The 24,256-nt window shown below is 49.0% G+C and overlaps 3 protein-coding genes across 3 annotated transcripts; 2 read left to right on the top strand and 1 right to left on the bottom strand.

Annotated features, from left to right (window-relative positions):
- Positions 1-12,502: 12,502 nt before the first annotated feature.
- HOO65_020586 (Ser-Thr-rich glycosyl-phosphatidyl-inositol-anchored membrane family protein) lies at positions 12,503-13,359 on the top strand (the record flags this gene model as incomplete). Its single annotated transcript, XM_071006996.1, has 2 exons — positions 12,503-12,731; positions 12,794-13,359. 2 exons carry the CDS (start codon positions 12,503-12,505, stop codon positions 13,357-13,359), a joined length of 795 nt encoding a protein of 264 aa, XP_070861224.1.
- Positions 13,360-15,031: 1,672 nt separating this feature from the next.
- HOO65_020587 (Bloom syndrome-like protein) lies at positions 15,032-20,514 on the top strand (the record flags this gene model as incomplete). Its single annotated transcript, XM_071006256.1, has 3 exons — positions 15,032-15,569; positions 15,653-19,296; positions 19,375-20,514. 3 exons carry the CDS (start codon positions 15,032-15,034, stop codon positions 20,512-20,514), a joined length of 5,322 nt encoding a protein of 1,773 aa, XP_070861225.1.
- A 1,180-nt stretch (positions 20,515-21,694) lies between these two features.
- HOO65_020588 (uncharacterized protein) lies at positions 21,695-23,629 on the bottom strand (the record flags this gene model as incomplete). The annotated part of the gene is made up of 1 exon (XM_071000105.1): positions 21,695-23,629. The coding sequence occupies one exon, from the start codon at positions 23,627-23,629 to the stop codon at positions 21,695-21,697; it is 1,935 nt and encodes a 644-aa protein (XP_070861226.1).
- Positions 23,630-24,256: the final 627 nt, after the last annotated feature.

Genomic DNA, 24,256 nt, shown 5'->3' on the forward strand with positions numbered 1-24,256 from the left:
CAAACAGAACGAAGGCCCATGCTCCTTTTTCCCTTTCTTGTCTACTTGTTTATCTTGCTCTCTTTGCCCTTGTCTCATGGCGTTTGGTGCTTGAGGCGTAGTGTTTTGATGACTTGCAATCGTACTAACACGTCATCGACATGCAAAGCTCCTCATCGGCTGCCCCTTCTCGCCCCGTTAATATTATTTTTTGTCTTCTGATCGCCATCCCCCAGTCGTTGCAGTAGGCAGTTGACTTAGCTTGGGGATGCACAAGGGGGGAGGGGAAAAGGAAATACAGAAAGAAAAGACAAAAAAAAAAAAAAAAAAAAAAAGAGGGGTGCCTTGCCCCCCTTTGTTTGTCTGTACCGGTATTCTTTTCTTTTCCTGACAAAGGTTCTTTTAGGCTTTTATTAGCAAGCCTCTGCAAAAACAATCAGTCAGTCATTCATCTCAACAAGAGGAAAACAACATGACAAAAGGCGAATACGCGATTACTCTGTTGCAGACTTAGTAACATATATGCTATAGCATTACGCGCTTACCTACACCAGAGCTTCAGGTTCTGCCTACCCATTCGTTTTGTGGCCTTCTTCTCTCTATCCATACTTGGGCCATCGTCACATTCATCACTGTGGCCAGCCTCATGGCAGACACGAGGCGGATTTTCAGCTACAAAAGCAAGCAGCGAGCCATTTAGACATAATAAGAAGAAGCAAGAGAAAAGGGAAAAGGGAAAAGGGAGAAGTGGAGGCTAGCCAATTCGCACGGCAAACAAGTTAGGAAATACTGCCTGTTTACTTGGAGACATGCATGCATTCAGAAATGCAGCATGGTGTCTAGACCCCTCCCTCCCTCTGTTCTTCTTCTGCTTCTCCTCCCTTTTTCTCTCTGCTCCTTTCTCCTCTCTACTTCTTATAACACAAAATCCTTCCAAAACGTGGTGAAAAACAGGGACTGTCTCTCACGTATGTTGAGGCCAAGCTCACTCCACTCCCACTCTGGCTCTGACTCAACATGTAACCTGCTTGCAGACTTGACGTTGCTGATTGGTATCCGTGTATTGCGTCCTCGAGCCTTCCATCGAGTCCGTTAACTTTTGTTAATACACCGTCCGGAGAAGGGACGCTGCACTTTTTAGGCTGTAAAGGGGGAATAAAAGAAGAGAGGGGCATATAGCCTGTAAGTCAATCAAAAGAAAAGAAGCAAAAAAGAACACGCCATGGAAAGCCAAGAAACATGGGGCGAACGTCGATCATTACATATCAAGCCACAACCACAAGCCACAAACAAGAAACCCTGCAGCGCCCTTGTTGCCTGCGTATTTCTCATGTGCTTACTTTTGGACGGAGAGCAACAATACGCAATACGCATCAAAAGCAAGAAAAGCGCCCTCCAAATTCGGTGGAGGCGTGGCAGCTTCAGTTTTATACTGGCACGATGAAACCCCGTTGAGTGAAGACAAGGCCTGGTTATTCCATGTTCGGGTTTCCAACACATCCGGCGGCAGGGCAGGTCTCTGTTATGTTCCAACCAAGCCTAGAAACTCACCGCAAAAGCCCTCCCCCTCCTCCTACGCTTCGGTTTGCAGCACGGCCTTGGCCAAAACCTTGGTCCTCATTTTACCTTGCCAAGTTCCTGCTGTTTGTTTTTTGCTAGCGCGGACAATGAGGAAAAGAAGCCTAGGTTGCAATGTTTCTCGACTAAGTTCGCCAAGGAAGCCTACGAACACTAACATCGGAATCGGCATCGGCATCACCCATCCAACTCCCACTTGACTTCCTGATTCCCTCTGATCAACTAGCCAGATCGTCAGATAGGTCTTGTCTCCGTTTTGGCATCTTGTTCCGGGCTGTAGAGAAAAGTTGGCGTCAACTGAATGCTATCTCTGTCGGAAAGCTGGACCAATATGCAAGTAAAATAACAAGGAGAGGGAGGAGACAAAGGGAGATTTACAAATATGTTACAAGAAAGAATCAAAGAAATATTAAAAGGGAAAAGAAGAAAGGAATAAAAAAAAAAAAGAAAAGAGAAAAAAAAAGAAGAAATAATTACAGGCAATAAACCCACGAGTAAAAGCCACACTCATTATCTCATACCAATAACCTCCTGCCCTCAGTCCTGCGGCAGGCTTTCCTTTTGGGAGCATCGGAGATGCCGTGTGTGCAAGCTAATGTTGCTTACAGCTTGCAGGTTTGGTGTTTGGAACCACGGTCCCCCCCTTTTTAAAACAGCAAAAGAACAAGACAAGAGAGAAACAAGAAAATAGGGAAAAAAACAAAAAAACAATTAATTCAAAAAAGAAACAGCAGAGTACTTCGGTTATTTGCAGCAAGCTCTTTTTTTCCCTCCCGTTAGTTGTTTGGAGAACTCGGGGTATCGCCTTTAGGCCCTTGGTATTCCCAAGCCACAGATACCAACACGCACAACACTACGGAACAACAACTAGCTCTTATATCAACATGTGAAACACCTCCTTTAGCAGGGCTTTTGTCTCCTTGCTGCAGCTTGCTATGCTGCGCGTTTTCTTCCTTTGGCAAAGGCACTGCAAAACTCACTTGCTAGCCAGCCCACAGCAACTTCTTGTGTCTGGCTTCCCTTTCCCCTCCAACGGCTCCTCTAAATGGCAAGCTTTGCCGTCATGCCGCTCAGTCTACAGGCTCTCCTGTACCCTGCCTCATTGCCGCTTACTGCTTGTCTGTTGTTTGTTGTTTGTTGTTTATGCGCAGGGTATGGTTTCCTCTCCTCTCCTCGTCATCTGCCCGGAATCCCTCTCGGCCGTCGGCTAAGCCAAACCAGGCCCATTCAGGCTGGGATTTGTTTCCTACCGGGAATTAAGGGCCTTGAGTTCTCGCTGTTTAGCTATCCTGATCATAGCTCTTGTCTGTGCCTGTCTGTACATTGGGTTAAGGGCAGCAGAACACCATGAACAACATTTGGCTTCTAGCTTTGCCAGCGACAATGAGCTGTCCTCTTTTTTTTTTCTCCGCCTCCTTCCTATTTCCCCATCTGCGGTGGGCGTCTTCGTCACATGCACCCTCTTCCTCTTGTCCCTCACTGACCTTCTGGCCCTCTTGTTCCTCCCCCCCGTATATGAGATGTTTAATCTTGCAATGCAGCAACCAGGTAAGATCTGCGCCCAAGCTCCCCCTCCCCCCTCCAGGATCCGCTCTATCTTTGCTCTTTAGTACGTATCAGTTGTCCTTTGCTGCAGGCTAGACCCAACAGAACGTTGCGTTGCGTTAGGTTGTGTTGCGTTGCCCATACCCTATGTCTACTTGTATCTCTATATACCCGCAAGTACCTACCATGCAAGCAAGCTATCTGTGGTATGGGTGTACATATGGAGTGTATACATGCTCAAAAAGACACATACATGCCATGCGAACTCAGCGCCCGTTAGGTGAAAAGCAAGTGGAAGGGGGGGGGGGATAGACGGGGGGAAATCGAGTACATGCCAGCTTATTCGTGACAAACGACAGCGACAAGTGGCATGGACAGCAAGCAACCGTACCCAGGAGGTCTGTGACCCTCCAAATCCAAATTCTGTGTTCCGGGCCTATAATAGATTGGACTATATGTTGTGTGGTATACTGCTCTAGTATACGCGAGGCCAACTCAACAGCGCTATGCACATCTCTATTCAAACTACCAACCAGCGCATAATCCAATACCCATCATCCTACGTACTGCTCTCGCTTCGAACCTGATGTCCCATTCCCTCCCCTGCCCTACGTCCCCCCCTCCCCCCCTCAGTATCGAAACATCAGGTATGCGGCATGCGATCCCTCAGCAACCTTTTCGTTATTCTGCTTGGCTCATTGATAAACTCAAGCGAGATTATCACGATGCCCAACGTGGGCTATTTTATCTTGTATTACTAAATACCATTCAGCCATCAATGCCCGCAAAGCTACGCTGCGCAGTAGGGTCTGTCAAGCCCATGGCCTTTTTTCGAATATCATGTGCGTGGCTACCAAAGCTCTAGCCATGAAGTAATCCAAATCTTGCTCCATACATTATGGACTATGTGTCTGTATCTTTTAGGCAGCAGCTCGGCTATTTCCACTATACCTCAGGTATAGTCAAAGCATCTCCAAACGCATTTTAAATTTGAGTCCGTTTCGTGCATGGGCGGCCATACCCCGATACTAGTCTCCCGTGGATATGTGCTGCTAAGCCTTCTAGTCCGAAGAGACTTCCAAATATATCTCCATCCATCCCGTCTACGAGATTTCAGTAGCTTGGTCCTTTCAACGCCCTCCCGATTTCCTTCCATCCTCTGTGCTACAGCGAACAAGATCGTGTAACGGTAGTCTGATGTCACTGCCGTCCAACACAAGACCAAGCGCTTAGATGTGAACAACATGAACGGCAATCCAATCGTGTCTACTGAGGGGACATTTTAGTGGCTATGGAACTATCATGGTCATCTCCTACTGCCACCAAATCTGAGTTCAAAGCAAACTCTTTCCGTACGCCCTCTTGTCACTCGCAAAAATAACCCAGCTATACGGCAGAAAGCAATCTTTTTCGTGTATTTCAAGTATATTCGTGTGCGTTTTATCCTCATCGGCCATCTTTAGCACGCATTGTCCGTCATGTAGTCGTCCTCATGGTGCGGACATGTCAACACCATAAACCCTAAGGACGGCGCACCCTACGATACCTCTATTTACATATGCCTTCTATCTTCCTCGCTGTAACAGCCTCACCACTAGCATGAAATCAACAAGAGACAACTGCAAGCCTCAGCGATTCACACACACAATGCCCTCCTGCAGAAAGCTACCAGTAGCATTGCAAAATTATTCGTACACATCACGATAACCGTCCGTATTTTGCTTTATGCAAGATCACCACACAAGAACCAACAGGGATGTGTATATTTCCATATGTGGTAATAATGCAGTTTTTGGAAGCTCAAGAAGAAGGCGGCTGTTTTTTTTTTTCGCCCCCACCCTCTCCTCCTTCTCTCCTGCGGATGTAGCAACCCGGTCAGACTTATCTTGTATTAAAGTGTCCAAGGACTCGTGTTGAGACTCAGGCTAGAGAGTTAACCTGGCATCTGTTTAGATCGTTTCCGCCGGCTCCATCATAAGATATCCATTGTGTCGAAAGGAGAGCACGGAAAAGACGGAAATAAAAGCGAGGAGGGATATCAAAATGAACAGGAGCGAACAGAAAGACAAAGAAGCAACGGGTTATCTCGTAAGCAGTGTTAAATGCAATAGATTATGGGTGAGCTCATTTAAACTCCACACACTAAATCCGGAAGCTTGCAATCTCTCAACCACCAAAGTTCGCGTCAAGTTTTCAATCTTAGGTGCATCGGGAGTTTGTATCATTCATAGTCTTGGCGCGGCTCCGCCTCTCTTTTTTCCTAAACTTTCCCCTTTGCCGTGCTATTTCCACATAATGAGGCATGCCAAAGCCCCGGGTTTTCATCCTCGAGGTTCCCGGTGTTTTTACCGGCAGTTCCGTTGCTCTTCAGGGCGTAGGCAGGTCATGTTCACGCATTTCCTTAATGATAGCAGCTATCGCCAGATAATCAGCTTGCTGTGTCTCAGCTATAGCCCCAAGAGAGGAGAACAAGTCTCCAGAACACCAAATGCCGTGGATCGCGTATATTCAAAGCGGGCAACTCGTTTCCGGTATCAAAAGCTGTAGTGGTGGTCCGATAATCGCAAGTTGATATGAATTATTCGATTTGCATAATCTCCAATCGAACTTGTGTGCGAAAGGTAGAGAAGAGAGCCAATCTCCCTAATATTCCTTGGTGAAACTTAAATGCCTAATTATAGACCAACACTGAAGCACAATAACACCAGCAAGTAATTTGAGACATTCCACAGGGAAGAGCAAGCCCTGAAACACCGTTTGCGAGTGACCATTCAAATCGATCAACCGGGGAAACAGAACAAGTCCCCTCGAGTTCGACACAACACGTCCACCATGCATCCTCCCTTCCAAACACTAGTCCCCTCACCGATTGATCGGGGAGTTGGCTGGCATACAATGATCTTTGCATGATCCAGCAGAAGTGTTTGGAATGTGTCTATCCAAGACTCATCAGGAATGCTATCAATGTCATGTTACATACGCGCATGTCCCCTTGAAGTCTTTTTGAAAACAAAACAACACCAAAAAAATAAGAAACAGACGAGGAGGGCGTGTAAGAATGATGGTCTACAAAGAAACATGGCATCCAGGTGGATAGCGGTAGTAGTAGTCTTTGAAGGGGGCCACCGTGCATGCAATGCAGCTCTAATCAGACACATGAGGAACCGCGTGTGAAGCACTATTATGGGGGACAGCAACATCTCATTCTCAAGCTAAACCAAGGGAACCATCAAATGTTGGGGCCTAACTCTCTCTCAATCAGAGCAACAAGTATTTCAAAAGCCAACGTTCCCACTTTCTCTCCTCTCCGCAGGAGTAGGACAGGTCCTTTCCCCTAGAAAACAGAGTCATCGCTCCCCAAGCAGAGTTGGCTGTGGGCAATGGTGGCAGTGTCTATTGAGATAAATATCCAATAGACACATTCAAGAGGCTCTTATTGGGAACCTTCGCCATTGCCCTCCGCGCAAATCTCAAAACAAGGCAGAGGGACTACGCTCTTGTCATCTTCATGTCCATGTAGCGACGCAGCGCCCAGGTTGCACCTGCACCCCCGATATAATCAGGCTGAAGAACGTACTCACGCGCAGCTTCATTGCCGGGCACAGCAATAGGGTGCAGGCTTCTCACAACGCGAAGAGATCGATCGGACTTCAGATATCCGATAATCAATGAGTTGTCGCAAACGGTAATGGGCCAAGTGAGCTGCAGCTAGATCTAGCCAACATCATCTAGGGTGATAAGTTAAACTGGAATACAGAGAAGCTGGTTTGACTTGACCCTAGTAGCGCAGCGGTGGCGACGCTGATGTTTGTTAGTAGTCCTGACTCCAAGTTCGTTGAGGCGCATGTGGCTTGATCTCAGTCAAGGTGGCCCACGCTAATACATCATGGAAGTCAAGCCATGGTGCAACCAATAGTCAGAAGCCCAAGTCTCAACTGCAGCTTTCAGGTTAGAAGAAAATTCAAGACACTGTTGTTTTCAAGAAGCTCCCGGAAAATATGTCGAAGGAAAGCCCTCTCCTCCACGCCCAAAAAAGAATGCAGACGTCAAGCCAGCCTTGTGCAGGAAGCATATGCCATCGTAGTGGTTGGCCACTCATACTTGAGCGTCCACAAACCAAGACCTCCATCGCCAACACATCTGACGCTCTTGTTCTGACGACGTACAGACACGGTACAGTCGGGCGTAGCCCCAACCCAATCTTGAAGCCTAGATGTTTGATGGTTCCATCGAGTCATTCAGGCTTTCGCAGAACTCGTCCCAGCGTGATAATGGCCGTCGCTCGAGCCAAGCTCCCTTTCTGACCCATAACACACGCTCTCGATAGCGTACATTCCTAGCAAGCTGACAAGTTAGTAAGAGTAAAAAGAGGCGGCGGTACAGGCAACATACCATATGGCATAGCTGCTCGTTTCTAATCGACTTCGTCCAGAAGCGAGAGCAACAAGCTCTTCTCTGAGAGGCAGGATTATGAGAAAATGCAGAAAATAAACTAGATCCAACGCTAAGCGTGGAGCTGAAAGGTAGGTGGTGGCTTGCACATCACGCAAGGAATCCGCTATCTGCGTAGAGTGGAGAGTAGGTAGAAATGTATAATCGCTAGGAAAAGAGTCCATTCTTAGGACTTGCTTGCCCATACCCACCCTCAACGACGAAATACTCGTTGTATCTTGCGCAAGATCCTGATTATAGCCAGCAGAAAGCCCAGGCCCAGGCCCATCATGAACAATAAACAACGCCACCCATACAAGCGAAGGAAATGGACTCCCTTGAGCCCTGTCCACAGCACCGGACGCCCGCCAGATCTGTCGTTAGTCAGCCTTGTAAACTAGGGGCGGGCGAGTTCATTTAACTTTGGCCTTCCAGTTCAATCCTTAAATGTTTGAAAGTAGCGGTATCGTCCACTCCCTCCCCGGTTCAGGGTTAACGAGTCCATGGCGTGGAACGCCAAGCTAATTTCTTCTACACCGTCTGTTGCAGAGAATTGTAAAGCCAAGAATCAAAACGCCGATCTTATTCAATCGGCTTTTGGAAACAGCAGTAAAGATTAGAGATGAGAATAATAGCCCAAAAAAAGATGAAAAAATAAGATCGCCGATACCAAGCTTGATGATTTTCAACGCATGAAGCGAAGAACAATCCCTTCGGCTTCTCTTGGGCTACGGCTGATCCCATAACCCTTTTTAACCCTATTCTGCGCTATGAATTCTTTTTTTTTTATCAACTTTGCAGCCAAGACTTCGACACCAAGCATTGACCCTCATATGTTGCCCTGTGATTTGAGATTTTCGGGTGTATTTTTTTATTGGCTTTGTTTTCCCCATTCGTTTCTTCTCGCATTGCTGCATAATTGGAATTGCAGTAGCTAGAATACCAAGTTGGCTCGTGAGTTTTGGTGGGTTAAGTGGCATGTGCTACGCTCATTTCCAAGTTGTGTTTGTCAGCCGGGCTAACAGAGAGCGCAAACACAGCATAGCAGCATTGTTGAATATTTGAAGACGGACAAACAAAGACAAGGGCGTGATTCCGAGGTGTTCAGGACTTGGATGGCTTTGTTTGTGAAGCTGCAGACGCCACCTACGCATGCCTGTATGGGTGGGTGGGTAAGTCAAAAAAGACACAGGCTATGCATCCGATGCACGTGCAACAGCAGCACTTGGCCATGCTTTGCTGCTTTATTCGTGTTCGCGCGTTCTATGCTTAGGTTTGTAGAGTCAGGGAGCGGTCTTGCTGGTAGAACCTGTGTATTGTAATGAAGCGCGTTGGATACTGCGATCGGCCCGTGCTTCCATTAGACTCCCGTATTGCCGTTCTTGGTGGTATAGTCTCATAGTCCATGGGCTCGGAGAACAGAGGGATAGGGGTGGGATACAGTTATGGATGGCAGAAGTTACAGTTGATCGCCTCCGCTCACGTTCAATATTTGCTATAACGTCTTTGGTTTCATTTGTTGCTTTGTTTCTCCCCAGGAAGGGAATGGCAAGCTGAGGTTCCTCTTCACTTGTTGGCTATTGCTGGCTTGGACTACTTCTAAGGGAGGGCAAGCTACTAGTAAGATCTTTGTTGTTTATATTTTTGGTATGATCAACCATTTTAACAGCTAGGTCTAAATCAAGTTCAGTCGTGAAGCCAGCATGAGATGTATAAGATGAGACAAAGACCAAGTCAAAACTGACATTGGAGGATAGGTCACAAACAACAAAGCAAGGTCGCAAGGAAGCCTAAGCTTAATTGTGCAGGAGGGTCAGCCGTCTAGACCATAGAGCTACAGCTAAACGCGCAAGTATAGTCGATAGTTCGGACTGGGGGTAAAGAGAAGAGAGGAGAAGAGAAGACCGGAGGGGATGGTTTGTGTCAATACTGAGGCCGGACGTCTGAAAATAGAAAATTGGTGTTCACGAAACGAAGGGGGCGGCTGAACGGAGGACAAATATAAAAAAGGTTGTGTGACTTGTTCGGACACGGTGCGGCAAGTAAAGCAGCTTGATCGTGGGGTTTGGTCGCTATTATAAGCAACACCCAGTCAAACAAACTAGAAGACTTCCCAACACAACATCAAAGAGGCATGTAAAACAGCAAGAGCAAACCCCCAAAATTTACAGCCTCAGCAGCGGGGAGGGGCGGGCGCTGTTGTAGCCACCACAGTGGCCGCAGCCACTGTACCACTGGGAGCGAAGGCGGGAATAAGATTACAAGTGTGGCAAATGCTGCATAGCCGGGCACATGCAAATCCCACAATAGCACAACTTAGCTCAGGTCTATGGATCTAGTATTCTTCGTTCTCCCTATCTCCAATGTAACCCAGACAAGCCATTGTATTGTTGCATCCCTTATTTTGCTTCTTTACTTCTTCGACGGGAAAGCTCTAACTGGACAAGGCGTGTATCTTTGCGCCTAGGGTTCTAGGGAGAGGGGCAGAGGACGAGGGAAATTATTGGCGGAATGTCCGTCAGGGAGAAAAGATAGCCCCCGGCCTGCAAGCTGCAGAAAAAGAGATGAAAACTGGAGATGGGTTAGGAGTGGAGGGCGTAGGGTTAGTAGGAGGTGGTGTGGGGGGAGAGAGAAGCTGGTAGCTGCCAAAAAGGAACAAAAGAAAGTATACAGAAGTTAGAGTTGGTTGGTTTGCCCTCATCCAGGAAACAAGAAATAACCAAGACAGGCAGGATCGAAATACAGAACAGGAAAGGATCGTAAAATTGGGGGGGCTGTGCATGTTGCAATATTCGCCTTGAATTCGTGGTTGCTGTTAAGCTACAGTTGCTGTTGTTGGTTGTAGTAGCCTGCCTGGCCTGCCTGGCCTGGCCTAGAGCCACTGGCATGCAAAGCTTTCCGCTCTTTGCTTGTCGTCGTGGTGATTAAACTCCGCAACAGGTCCTGGAATGCCACGCACTGACAACGAAAAGAGCCGTCGATAAAGAAGATGAAATCAATATCCGCAAATTAGCTGACGCGACAGCATCCCATTGCCAAACCCCAGAAAACATGATGTTGATCAGGCCAGGCGTATGGGAGCCAGGAGCAGCACCACCTCAGGATATAAACGGCTATTAGGCGAGCTCTTACAGAAGCGGGCCAGCAACAGCCGGAGAAAATGTACCGTCCCTCTCTACACACCGCGCGCCAGCCAGCTGGTCCGGTGCTTCTTCGCTCACCCACCCACTCACTACCTTGGTTCCCCTCTGTCTCTCTGATCTTGGCGGATTTATTTCTCCTCCCCGCCAATCTTAATAATCAAGAGGGGCAAGAAATGAAGCACAATCAAACAATTGAAGTAAAAATAACAAACTGATCAAACAAGCATAGCAAGTAGCAAAGCCCTAGGCCAGGGGCCAGACCCACTAACCTTCTGGCAAAAACCGCCTTGACCAAACTCGGCAAGCTGCAGAACTTTGTTCCTGACTTGTGCAAGCGCAAGAAACCTTAGCGTGTTATGGAGAACTTCTGTGCGCAACAAGGGTTGTCTTGGGGTTATGGGAGAAACTGCAGAGAGAACACACAGCAGCGTATTTCTGCGTGATCGAGGCAATAAAAATAAACGGCGTTAGCACCAGTTCCTGGCTGATGCCGGCGTGATACAACAACGGGCCAGCCTTTGCTTCTCAATTTGTGCCTATTTTGCCCAAAAAGCATGCAGCAATCACTGCACCAAGCTTTGCTGCTAGTGGCCATGTTTTCATCTCAGTCCGCTACGGAGCGTCCTTTTCCCATTGATCTATTTATTCCCCTTTCAAAGCCGAGCCACACGCTTTCTAACTGGACGGCTAGCGGGTGGATGGATCATTTGCCAGTTTGCACTGGCTTTGGTTTGTGGGCTTGGGAAAAAGGACTAGCCCCTTCGAGGCCAGTGCGGTTAGGGTTGCATTAATGTCATTTTGTCGCCCTGGGTTCTGCCTCCTGCCTGTTTTTGCACTCGCTTTTCCCCTCTTTATTTTTTTTATTTTTTTTTATTTTATTTTACTTTATTTTATTTTCTAATTCCTCCTCGGCCTCTATGCTCCCATAAACTTATTCTTGCCCCTTAGACGCCCCCCCCCCAAAACACTCACTCCAATAGGTCTTCACATCGAGGGAAAATGGAGAGGGCCAACTAAAGAAGGAACAGAGATGAGATGGGGCGACTTTCTCTCTGCAGTACCGGGCTCATGGCCAACATGCTTGGCTTTCCTCTTGTTGGCGGCTAGTGTTCATTCTCTGATATTTTGGCTTTGAATATCTGCGCGTGAATGCGCTTTTCTGGCTTCAATCTTCACGGTGGCAGGTCAGTCGTTCGGGTTATCGGTCGGCTGGTCTTTGTACAGCATTGCATAAGAATATACCTTGGCAATGTGTGTGTGTGTGTGTGCGCCTTTCTTTCCTTCTACTTGACCTTGGCCCCTGGCCAAAATCCCATTCTTATTTTCCCTGCTTACTGTTCATTTCTGCTACTGCATATTGCTGCACATTGCTGCATAACCCCATAACAATAAGCCTGGCTCTCCCTTGCGATCTACTTGGCACACACCCCATTTCTAGTCCTTCCTTTGGACACACCCTCTGCCCTGACCCCTTGGCTTGGCCTTGACCGTAACCTCTTTTCTTCTACTCCACTGAGCATGGAGGGGGACTTGGACTTGGGCTTGGGCGTGAGGCATGAGCCTTTTCACTCTTTGGTCTTGTTCTAATCCTACTCCTGGGGCCCGGCTCTGTCTCTGTTTAAAAGTTGGCCTCGTCCGCACTCTTCTTGCACTTTTACTCTCCGTCTTCTCATCATCGCGCTCTTCGTGTTTTCAACTTGTTCTTCTTTACAGTCATTCCTTCTATCTAATAATCTTTCATCTTCATACATTCCCTATTTCTCGTACATTTTTATTACTTCTATTTACAATCCTTTAAATCATCAACAACCACCACCACCATCAAAATGCAGTACTCTATGCTCACTCTTATTGCCGCTCTGGCTGGCAACGCCCTGGCCCAGGTCGCCGGCTTCAACCCCATCACCGCCCCTATCCGCGATGAGGTCCTGACCGCCGGCTCCAACTACGTCATCCAGTGGACCCCTGAGGCTACCTACAACGCCGACACCGTCACCATCCAGCTGATGGCTGGTGCCTCCAACCTCACTCTCGATATTACTGATGCCATTGCCTGTAAGCAGCACCATTTGCCCTATACATGTTGCTGAAATCATTTGGCTAACCCATCTTCACAGCTTCCATCTCTAGCTCTGCTGGCAAGTACGAGTGGGCCATCCCCACCAGCCTAAAGCAGGCCAACACCTACGGCTTCAAGCTGGTTCTGGACAAGGACAACTCCATCTTCCAGTTCTCCAACCCCTTCTCTATCAAGTTCGGCGCTGGCAGCTCCTCAACCTCCGAGGAGGCTACCTACGGCGAGCCCAAGACCGCCGCTACCACCACTACCACTGCTGCCACCACCTCCACCGAGGAGCCCGTCTACGGCGAGAAGCACGCTCAGGAGACCTCGTCCTACAGCTCTTCTAGCACTTCCGTCCCCTCCTACGGCAAGGACGAGTCTTCCAGCACCACCGAGAGCACCGAGCCTTCCGTCCCTACCACCCCCAGCTACAACAACAACACTGACTCTGAGCTGCCCACCGAGGCCGCCCCCACCACTCTTATTCCCGTCGGTACCGGCACCGCTGCCCCCAGCGGCACTGGCGCCATCAACCCCACCACCACCCCCATCACTGCCGGTGCTGGCGCTGTCGGCGCTCCCTTGGCTCTGCTGGCTGGTGTTGCTGCTCTCATGCTCTAAGTTAACAATTGTAGATATTGGGTTGCGTTGTGTTTTTTCTCTTCTTTTTGCGTCTGCTTTCATGTTGGAGCTCGCAGTTCATGTGCTTTTTTCAAAGACCGGCCATAAGTGTGCCCGAGTCAGAATTGTAGGTCAAGGTCCTCTACTGGCTAGGACGGCCGCGGTTGGCCATTGGTCCTGGTTATGTAAAAAGGTTCTTGATTTCGATATTTCCTGTTGCTAAGCAATTTCTGGGGATATATTTCTTTTTGTTTTTTTTCATCTGGGGTTTACATATCATAATGAACTTCATATTTTAAATAACTCTTCTTTCCATTGTCTCGTGAATTCTAAATTATGTCTTGGATGTGGAATGTGTCTGCGGCTCAAGACAATGACAAGTCCTCAAGCTGTAATATAACATTTGGAGGAGGTTGAAACATGTGATGGCTGTTATTCATTCGGTTTCGCTTCTATCGCCCTCCTCTCTGACCATCATTGTTGGCCGTCCTGATACCATTATCAATAGCATGTTCGCCCGAATTATTAACATTCGGTGACATCGTGCGTTGGCTCCATGCAAGTTAGGGGCACTCATTCTGCCACTATTTCCGACCATGTCTCACTCTATTTTGCTCTTGCCTGGGGTTCGAGAGCTTCTAGCCTGTAGTATCCTGTCTTGCTCATGTTTGCCCCCCTGGCATCTTGCATGTAAACTTTGCTATGTAGCATTTTGCTTAGCGCTTTTAATCTCGTCAGTTCACAGTCAGGCAGTATGCAGTCAGCATGCAGGGTCTTCTCCTTCCCCTTCACCAATCGTAGGGGAAATAGCGTCACATGAAGATTATGCCAGCGTTGGTTATGTTGCACTTGTTTCGCTACTCATGTCTGCCACCTTGGATATTTTCCTAACGCATAGGGGTGCTTCTCGTTGATGGCCTGTAAATAAGCACAATGGCTGCGCTGTCAATCTCGATGCCAATCCTGACCTTCCCTTTATATCCTTTGTGCACTTTGTATCCACCTGTCGTTTAGTCATTTAATATTGACGCTGGCTGTAACAATAGGGCAGGTGGGTGAGCATTTAGTGTAAGCCGTGGTGAAACAAAGCTCGCGTGCTGGAAGGGAGAAAATACTGTGCAGAATAGTAGCCCTTTTAAGGTTAAGTTCAGATCATTATCCGGGCTCAAGTCTTGATGCACAAAAATCGACACACCCTTTGGTGAAGTACGCCACAAGGATCCATATGGCGCCACACAACCACAGGGTTAGTTGGTATACGCGCAATCACGTGATGACGTAAACCACACTAAAGTCATCACTCGCGTTACTGAGGCGCGACGTAAATGAAATGGTGGGCATTATCACAGCCATCCAACTTGCATTTGCCCCAATTGTGCCTCCAAAATCTTTCTAGGCAGCTTCACCCAATCAAGTAGGCAGCTACTACACAAACAGACACACGGGCATGCGGACACGCAAACAGACTGTAAATCTTTTTCAACCCTAGTATTTTCTGTTTCTTCGTCTATTCTTGCATGAAGCGCTCGCTCTTGATATTTTTCGTTTGTTCTAGCCTCACAACCAATCAAATGTTATCATAATTTCCTAGAACAAGAATAAGCACAAACAAATCGGCATTGAGCGCATCGCATACCCTTTTTTCGAGCGAGTTCGATCCCTCCCGGTCCCGATGACCAAGAACAATCTTGCCCATGAACTAAAGTGGCTTCGTCAAAATCCCGACATTGTTCGCCCAAACCTCCAGACACAGTTTGTGTCGCCTGTCCCGTCCGATTTTTTGCAGCCTGCTCAATCGCAGACCTCAATTTTGCGCTCGAGGCTTGAGGGATCTCAATCACAACAACGAGGGGCTTTGGCTATCCCGCCGTCACAAGCCCCAGCGCCGCCACCACATCTGCAGGCACGGCCAGTCGCAAAGTCATCCGGGGACTCTACACTGACATCTTTGACTACTGATGCCGCTGCTTACGACAAGACCAATGGGGATGACATGGTTACGATGCATAATCTGCCTACACGAACATCTCCCATGAAGCTGCCGCAGAATTCCCCTTTCCTTAGCGAATCAACCACGCCCTCCTTACCACACGCCAAAAACGACGCCACATGTAACAAAGATAAAGCGTTGCATCATCCATCTACATCAATCATGGGCCGATTTGAACGAGCATATGCATCGCAGGCAGCATCGAGCAACACTGCAGGTGGTAAGTACATATAACGGTGCCTACAAAAAGCTTTGTACAATGGGAGCCATACGACTAACTAACCCCGAACTTCCTTGCTTCAGTTGACTTGAAAACGCCAGCGCAGAAGTCGCTATATGTGCAGCCACCAGACTCTCAAACAAAACCGCAGCAGCCTAACATGACTGAAGAAGACCTGAGCCTCATCGAGCTAGAGGACGACTATATACCCTCCTCTGATGATCTAGGGGCCGACGATGAGGAATTGCAACTTTGGAATGAAGCACACGATCCCCAATCACGACCAGTCTCGCCGATACACAAGAAGCGTAAAAGTAGCGACATCAGCACATTGAAAGGGCCTCGGATTGAGGCAGTTAAGGATGACTCTGGAGATGAATATCCTGATGTCTATGAGATTCTCGGTACTGAGCCACCACCATCCACTCGCAAAACCCCATCTAGCCGAGTAGCAAAACAAAATTCCTCGCAATCATCATTAGAGTCTACTTCTACGCGGAGTGGGAAGCGATCAAAACTTCTATTATGCCAACAAGAGGCATCTCTTTGTACACCAACAAAATCAAAGTTGGATGTACACACACTCAAAACACCTGGCAAGACTAAAAGACTGATGGCATCAAGCCCGAGCCGAAAAAGAATAGCAACACCTGATAGGATATCGCCAAAAAAGAGGCTTTCAGAAGAACGAGACCCGGGGCCTGCTACTACACCCCAATCCTCCCAGAGAGAACATGAAAATGAACATGTTGTCCAAGATTCTGAAGATGAGTGCATAACGCCGCCTAGCAATTCAGGGTCACCTCTCACTATACCGTCAACTATTGCGAAACCGGCCGCTCCCAGTGCACCGCCGCCACCACCACCACCGCCGCCTCTATTCAATGACACCTCTCAGGATGATAGTATCATGGAAATATCGAATCCCACAGTAGTAACATTGACGGCACATCCTCCTGCATCTTCATTTATACCACAACCACCAGCTCCCGTGTTAGACAATACACCTCAGTTACCAGAAGCCACTGAGGCGAATAGTGTTGGTTCTTTAATAATTAAGAACCCAATATTGCTCAGTCTCAAGGAGAAGGCTATTGCCGCCGAAGTTCAAAGGAACCAAAAAGATTTTGAAATGGCTTTGCGCGTGCGAAAAGCTGGGGCCAAGGAAACACGAGACCGTGTCAAGGCTGAAGGCGTGACGCTGGCAGGCCATCTAAAGGAGATCCAGAGTCTGCAGGCTATCTTGGGCCGGCACAAGGCAATGTCTGACGACATGGAGTATTTGCTAAACCAGATCACCAAAGCCTACAGTCAAGGGATATCAACTGATGAGGACGAAAACAGGCTAGATGAGATTACAGAGAACATCAAGGCCATCGAAACTGAGTTTTGCCAAGCCTTGGCTAAGAGTATCGTGACTGACACTGAAGTCTACGAACTCAACGCCCAGTATTTACGTGACACTATTGTTGCCTCTACTATTCCGCCTGAATCCGAAATCAGAGACCAAAAATTCGCCGGTGCTGGCGGGCCCAAAGACATGGCCTCTGTATATGAAACAACTCAGGCTGCAGCTGAAAACCCTGCCGTGACGCCAGCACAACGATCTCGATCCGGATTAAACTCCCTGTTACAAACGTCCAATGACCGCAAGTCCTCATCAGGAGTTATCTGCGAAACGCCAAGTAATCGACGACAGACAGGCCATTCCTCCCCAGGCCTGGAGCTAGAGGACATAGACGACTCCATCCTTATGGAGTTGGATGTCGTAGATTCGTCTAGTATATTTCATCACGACCAGAGAAAAAATACAACAGCGTTTTTAAATACCCCTTCTAACATCCAGCATAATCGTCAAACTCCTGCCTCGCGCTCATACCATACACCTTGCAATGGGCCAAAATCTGGAATAGGGCCTTCTTTCAGCGACTGCGAAGATGATGACTTTGACGATGATCTCATAGCCCTTGCGGACAGTTTCGAAGCTTCAAGCCTGCCTGCCAACCAACGCACTGCTGAAGCCACTTTGGACAGCAACGCTAGTACGAAGTCGGCTCCAAAGAAAACACCTAGCAAGCCAGAGAAGCGTAAACTACCAACATCTGTAAAGGAGAATCCTTGGCCCCCGGAACAAATGTGTTATCCCTGGTCTGCTGATGTCAAGCAAATACTCAAAGACCGCTTCCGCATGCAGAACTTTCGGCACAATCAGCTACAAGCTATTAACGCGACACTAGCCGGCAAGGACGCCTTTGTTCTTATGCCAACTGGAGGTGGAAAGTCTCTTTGCTACCAGTTGCCTGCCGTCATCCGAACAGGTAAAACCAAGGGCATTACTTTGGTCATCTCGCCTCTTCTCAGTCTGATGCATGATCAGGTCAATCACCTCAAGAATCTGGGCATCCACGCTGTCATGTACAATGGTGAAATGACAAAAGACGCCAAGGACATGGTGATGAATATGTTCCAGGAGCGCAACCCCGAAGGTTATGTAGAAATACTATACACAACTCCTGAGATGCTCAACAAGAGTGACAGATTTCTCAAGGCCATGAGTAGCCTGTACCAACGCAATAAACTGGCGCGCATTGTAATTGATGAGGCCCATTGTGTGAGCCAATGGGGGCATGATTTCCGCCCTGACTACAAGGAAATTGGCAAGACGCGCCTAGCCTTCCCTAGAGTCCCGGTTATAGCACTGACTGCTACCGCAACGAGTAATGTTATTATAGATATCAAGCACAACTTGCGCCTGCAGAACTGCGAAACCTTTGCTCAAAGTTTCAACCGGACAAATCTCTACTATGAAGTGCGACGGAAATCGCCCAAGACCATTTTCGATGACATCAGGGAGATCATTGAAGAGCATCGGGGGAAATCGGGAATTGTGTATACTCTGTCAAAAAACACAGCCGAGACTGTGGCACAAAAGCTCCGAGATGCTGGCATCATGGCTGAACGATACCATGCTGGTGTCGAACCCCACGAAAAGGTGCAGGTTCAAAAGAACTGGCAATCAGGCAAGACTCAGGTTGTGGTCGCAACCATTGCCTTTGGCATGGGAATTGACAAACCAGATGTACGGTTTGTCATCCACTATGCAATTCCAAAAAGTTTGGAAGGATACTATCAGGAGACCGGACGGGCAGGACGAGACGGCAAGCCTTCCAAATGCTATTGTTTTTACGGCAAAGCTGATGCCGTGTTGCTGCGCAAGATGATCAGGGGTGATTTTGATGATGGTGGCCGCGGAAGGACACAAATCACAACCTCCAAAGAGCAGATTGACAGGCAAATAGCAATGCTAAATCGCGTTGTAACTTTTTGCGACAACGAAAGCGACTGTAGACGAGTCGAGATTTTGCGGTATTTTAACGAAAGCTTTGATGCGGCTGACTGCAACAGGCAATGCGACAACTGCCTCTATGATAAGAATGTGTCGGAGCCCTTGGATTTCACCCACATCGCTGCTGCTGCCTTGGGCGCAGTTCGAATCTGTCCAGAATCTTTGACTATGGGTCAGTGTGCGGATATCTTGATGGGCAAAGGCGATAAACACATGGAAAAGCTCAACAAGAAATTCGAGTTGGAACCGTTCTCGAACGCTGCGAAGGGCCTCAAGAAGCTAGACGTTGAACGGATTATTGATAGACTATCGGTCGAAAACGCGCTGATGTCGGGACACAAAATGAACCACCGCGTTGGTTTTGCAGTTGACTACTTGAAGGTATGAGAAGAGAGAAAAAAACGGGATAAACGAACCTGATATAGACAAGGCGCTTGCATGTATACTAACATACAGTAGTGTGGCCCTGAGGCTAATAATTTCATCAACGGACGCAAGAAGCTAATGCTGTCAATCAATCTTGGGGCTGACAAGCCCAAGCTCAAGGCCAAGGGAAAGAAGAAAGAGCCAACCTCAACTATGGTCTCGTCGCCTGTGCGCAAAGGAAAGGGCAAGGAGGTTATCATCAATGTGTCAGATGAGTCCTTCTTTGAAAGCGAAACAGAGCCAGAAAAACTCCACAGTAAGCGCGGCATGCTTGAGACGGACGAAGGCGACGATGATGCGGCGTTTGACCCCCCTGGGCCATCAACGTCCAGGGCGCATAAACCGACCGCACAACAACAAAGTCCTGACCCAATCCACGAAGACGTGATTGCCAACTTCGTTGACGAGGCGCAACGTCTTGAAGAAGGCCTGCGCAATACTTCGGGTCTGCGCAAGGCCCTGTTCTCTCAAAACGACTTCCGTGAAATGGCCACACGCTGGACTACTACACTCAATGCCATGTCTAAGATCCCCGGCATTGACAAGACTAAGGTCCGCTCTCATGGCGACAAGTTCCTCCCCATGCTACGTATGTTCCGCGAACAGTATGAGACAATGATGGACGGGGATGGCTTCAATGAAGAGGACATTGTCGATTTGATTAGCGATGAAGAATGCGATGATGGCGGTAATGAGGACTCCAAATTTTTCCAGTCTGCTAGCAGAAATGGCAGTGGTAATGGAAACCCAGGCTTCGCATCCGCTCTTCCCTCAGTGGCTACCGCATCTAGCACCACGGGTCCCAGCGCCTCACGCACGAAGTCAAGTGTCGAGGCATGGCATGACAAGCTAAACAGTCTAACTTATAACCCTGGTGAAGGGGGCAGTGGGAGCCGGGGCGGGAATGGGAGCAGTGCCTACAGCCGCATGGGTAGCTCATCATCGCGTGGAGGCCATAAGCGCAGCTTCAAGGGACGCAGTAAGAGTAGCTGGGGCAGTGGAGGAGCCAGTGCAAGTGGAAGCAGCGCACGTGGATGGAAGAAGGGGTATGGAGGAGTGTCCAAGAGCCGTGGTGGAGGTTCGCGCAAAAGCTCGACGAAGGCCAGCGGAGCTAGTAGTGGCGGCAATGTTGGCGGCGGCAGTGGTGGAGGGATTCGGCCGATGCCTCTATGAAGGAGAAACGGGGAGAGAACAATGCGGTGGAAGAAGTCCAAGATCTACGAAAGAAGGGGAAAGGAGAACGGACAGCGGTATACTCTTTTTTTTTTTTTGGTGTTTTCTGGCCTAATGACCGACCGGCCACGACTACTACGTTTACGGATGCTAATGTTTTACGGAATTGTGGGATGAAGACCTTGGCTAGGACATATATATATATATATCGGCCTCCCTTTGTATTTTGCTTTTTTTTTACTTTCTCTTCTTCCTTGGCGCCGTAAACCGGCTGCTTGACATCTTCTATCATGAGCACCAGTTGAGACGACACCCACTAAGGAAATATATAATGATTGCTAGGCTTGATGTATTTGGTGTATATATAAAGCGTATCTAGAAGGACTACGTGTGCAAGTTAAGCTGGGTATGGAAAGAAGATAGATGTCCACAATTGGCAGGGCGCAAGTCAAGACAAGAAAGAAAACGATAAAAAGACAGACTGTATGTATGTATGCGTATATGGTGGAGGGGTACACAGCATCCTGGGCAGGGGGGTTATGATAACGGCCAGCCAGGCTTGCGACCGCCACAGTGAAAATGATAGAGCAAAACAAAGAAAAGGACCAGATGGATAAGCGCAACGTAGGGAATAAAGAGAAAAGAAAGGAGGCAACGAACTGGGTTATTCGATGGACTAGCGATGTATATACAAAGATATCAGCAACATGAAGAGGAAGGGAAGCAAGGCAGAAAACAAAGAAAAAAAGAGTATAAGGGCCGCGTGCTGTGTCAGGGCCGCAAAGGACAAAAGAAATAAAAAGACAGGCCAAACAATGAGTTGCTCAAAAAGAAAATGATAGACAGTAGAATGGTGCACGCTCTTCTCGGTCTCGTGGTCCCGAACATCGAAGGCAAGACCCGATTGCAGCGATGAAGAGATTCTGTGCTGGATAGAATGAGGGAGACGAGGGCGTTTGGACAGGAAGGCATTATTCGTTACATAGCGAGCAGAGAAAAAGCAAGACAAGACAAGCCAAAGATATGTTGGCAGCGGGTCTGTGGCCGTTGATATCGCCGGGGTTTGATGTTTGAAATTGCGGACAAAGCAAAAGAAACAAAATAGGCGAGAGTAGGTAGCTAGGCAAAAGAAAGCTATCAGGAGAAGCGCAAACAAGCAAATACAAAGAGAGCCTCGCATTTAGCAAAGACCGTCTAACTCATCCGCAAGCTCGGCCGTGATCTCCTCGCGAACACTTTGGCACCAATCAAAAATAGCATCGTGAAAATGCCGCCATGCCTGCGGCTCGGAATTGTACACAACTGCCAGTGCATCAACACGCAGTGGTACCTCCCAGCGCAGCTCGGCAGCCTTGGCCCAGTAGCGGATATTATCCGCGGCGCGGTAGGGCTTTTGTGTGTCACGGTGATACGCGGCGATAGCACCAAACCGGCGCTTGCTCTTGCGCACAGCCGCATTATGCAGCTGCACAAGGAGGAGGCCGTTCTGAAAAGCCGCGAGGAACGGTGTCGGCAACACCATTGACGACAGGTCGTCGCTCAGTGGCGTGTATTCTGGCAGGGAAGCAGCTGCTTCAGGGTGCATGCTGGCCAAAAAGGCTAGTTCGCGCTCGACTTCGCGGCCAGCCCAGTTGCCATGCAGCCATTTCCAGCTTAGCCGCTCTTCACGTTCGGCGGCCTCGAGCTGCTCATCGCCACGGAGCATTGCCGATACGCTAGCAATCCAGCCAGCCAAGGCTCCAAGCTCTGTCTCACGTATGCCACCCTTAAACTCGCGAGAAGCCATCTGACGCAGACACTCAAGTACAGAAAGCAGCTCGGTACGCACTTCACGCTCAGGCTTGATGGAGTCCAGCCGTTCGGGGTGCTCGTGGGCCGTGTAGTACACCTTGGCGGCCCGGATGGCCATAGTCATAACGTCAAGGATATGCATTCCCTGGACTTCGAACCAGCCCTGGGTCTCGGCCTGGGCATTGGACGTAGACGTTACGCTTTCTTTGCGCGGTGTGGCGCCCATCTTATAGGCAAGGACGTCTTCCAAGGCAGTAGTGGCAGCGTTTAGGGCATGACGCAAGTCCCGCTTAAGCTCTTTGATGGTAGGCGGCGGTGCAATGTGCTTCTCAGTCGCACGGAAGGTGCTCGTGGTTGGCGGGAGCATAGCAGCCTCGTCATACTCCTCATCGTCAAATTCGTCAGGGTCCTCTGAGTACAGAGTAGAGGTATCCTGGGTCGTGTCGGCCTCGTCATCCGAGTCAGACCGTCGCCCGGGATCATGGCGTGTAAAGCAGCTGTCGTCAAGATATGAGACTTGTGGTTGGTCAGACCCGCCAAACATAAGACTAAGATGACGGGTCTTGGCCCCATCGGCGTCGATAGCCTCTAGACTGGGACTCCGAAGCGGCGAAACTAGCCCTGACATGTCGATTGTTGCTCGCTGATTCCGGTTTTTGCGGGCAAACTGGGCGCCTTTGCCATCTAATAGGCCGGTGCGGGCAAAGTAGAACTGGATGTGTGCAATGCTGCCCAAGCTCAGGACGCTTTCGCGGTGACGGGCGCTGGCAGCAAAATTAGTGCCTTGTGGGCGCATGTAGCCGCGTCTTTTAGTCTTGCGGCCACCGTTGCCGGCATTCATAGTGGCATCAGGGTCAACATCTTCCTGGCCGCCAGTTGTGGTGGGGAAGGGCTCAGTGCCGTCGGGATCATTCTGGGAGTCTTCAGCAGACGAGTCCAGACTGGACGTGCTGAGGCGCGAGGCGCCACTAGAGGAAGAAGACAGTGATTGGAAGCTGGAATCACTAGTACGAGAGGATTGGAAGCTGTCGGTGGACTGCCGGCTCATGCTGATGGCTGCAGCAACGAGGTTGGACTGTTCTGCTGCTGATGCAATAGAGTCTTCACTTAAGCTGCGCGAAATAGCGAGCGAAGCAGCCGCAGATTGCAGAGCAGGCGAGGTAGGAGACTTTGCTTCGAGATTAGGGTTTGGGTGGTGGTTGAGAATGTTTGCGGTGATGCTAGTGCTAGCGCTGGTGGTTGGGCGGAGGTCGAGACTACGGTCGAGGTCGATGGGCAGCGGTGGCGGCGGCGATGGCTGCGGTGATGCTTGAGAAGAGCTCATGACCAAGACAGAAGTGGAAGGTTCGTTTTGGTAGAAGAGCTGCGTGGGCTTCCCTTGTTTTGTTTCTGAAGCAGGAGAGAGGCAAAGACAGAGAGAGGGCGGGATGGGGGGGGGGATGGGGGAATGGTATGGGATGGGGGGAATGTTGGGGAGGGGAGGGGAGTCCAAGTGTTTCGAGTGTTCTCTGGTTCGATTTAGATTGGTCTGTCGGTCGGCCAGGGGATACAGAGGGTATCTAGGCGAAGGGGGGGGGGGGGGGGGGAGACAGCGAGGACGAGGGCAAAGGGGAGAAAAGAAGAGGGGGCGTGTGCCGTGGGATGCAGATGGAAAGGAGGGGGTGGATATTTGGTTTGCAGAGGATGGTGAAGTAAACAAACAGAGGCAAGGCTGGAAAGCCGCAAAGCTTGTGAAAACTGGCTGTTATTGTTGACGTGAACGAGGCTTGAGGCTAACGGGCCTTTTCGTTTTCTCTTGGTAATAGAGATAGATGATGATACCTGTGCTTAGCAATAAGGTGCTTTCCGTATGTGCTCCAAAAAAAACTCCAAAAAATCAGGGGAAATTTTCAATCAAAATAAAATCACTTTTGAAGAAAATAGAAAAGTAAACAAAGCCCCCTGCAAGCAT

This window comes from Ceratocystis lukuohia (assembly GCF_044167205.1).
Source record: "Ceratocystis lukuohia strain C4212 chromosome Unknown Supercontig2_pilon, whole genome shotgun sequence".
In the NCBI taxonomy this organism is placed as follows: Eukaryota; Fungi; Ascomycota; class Sordariomycetes; order Microascales; family Ceratocystidaceae; genus Ceratocystis; species Ceratocystis lukuohia.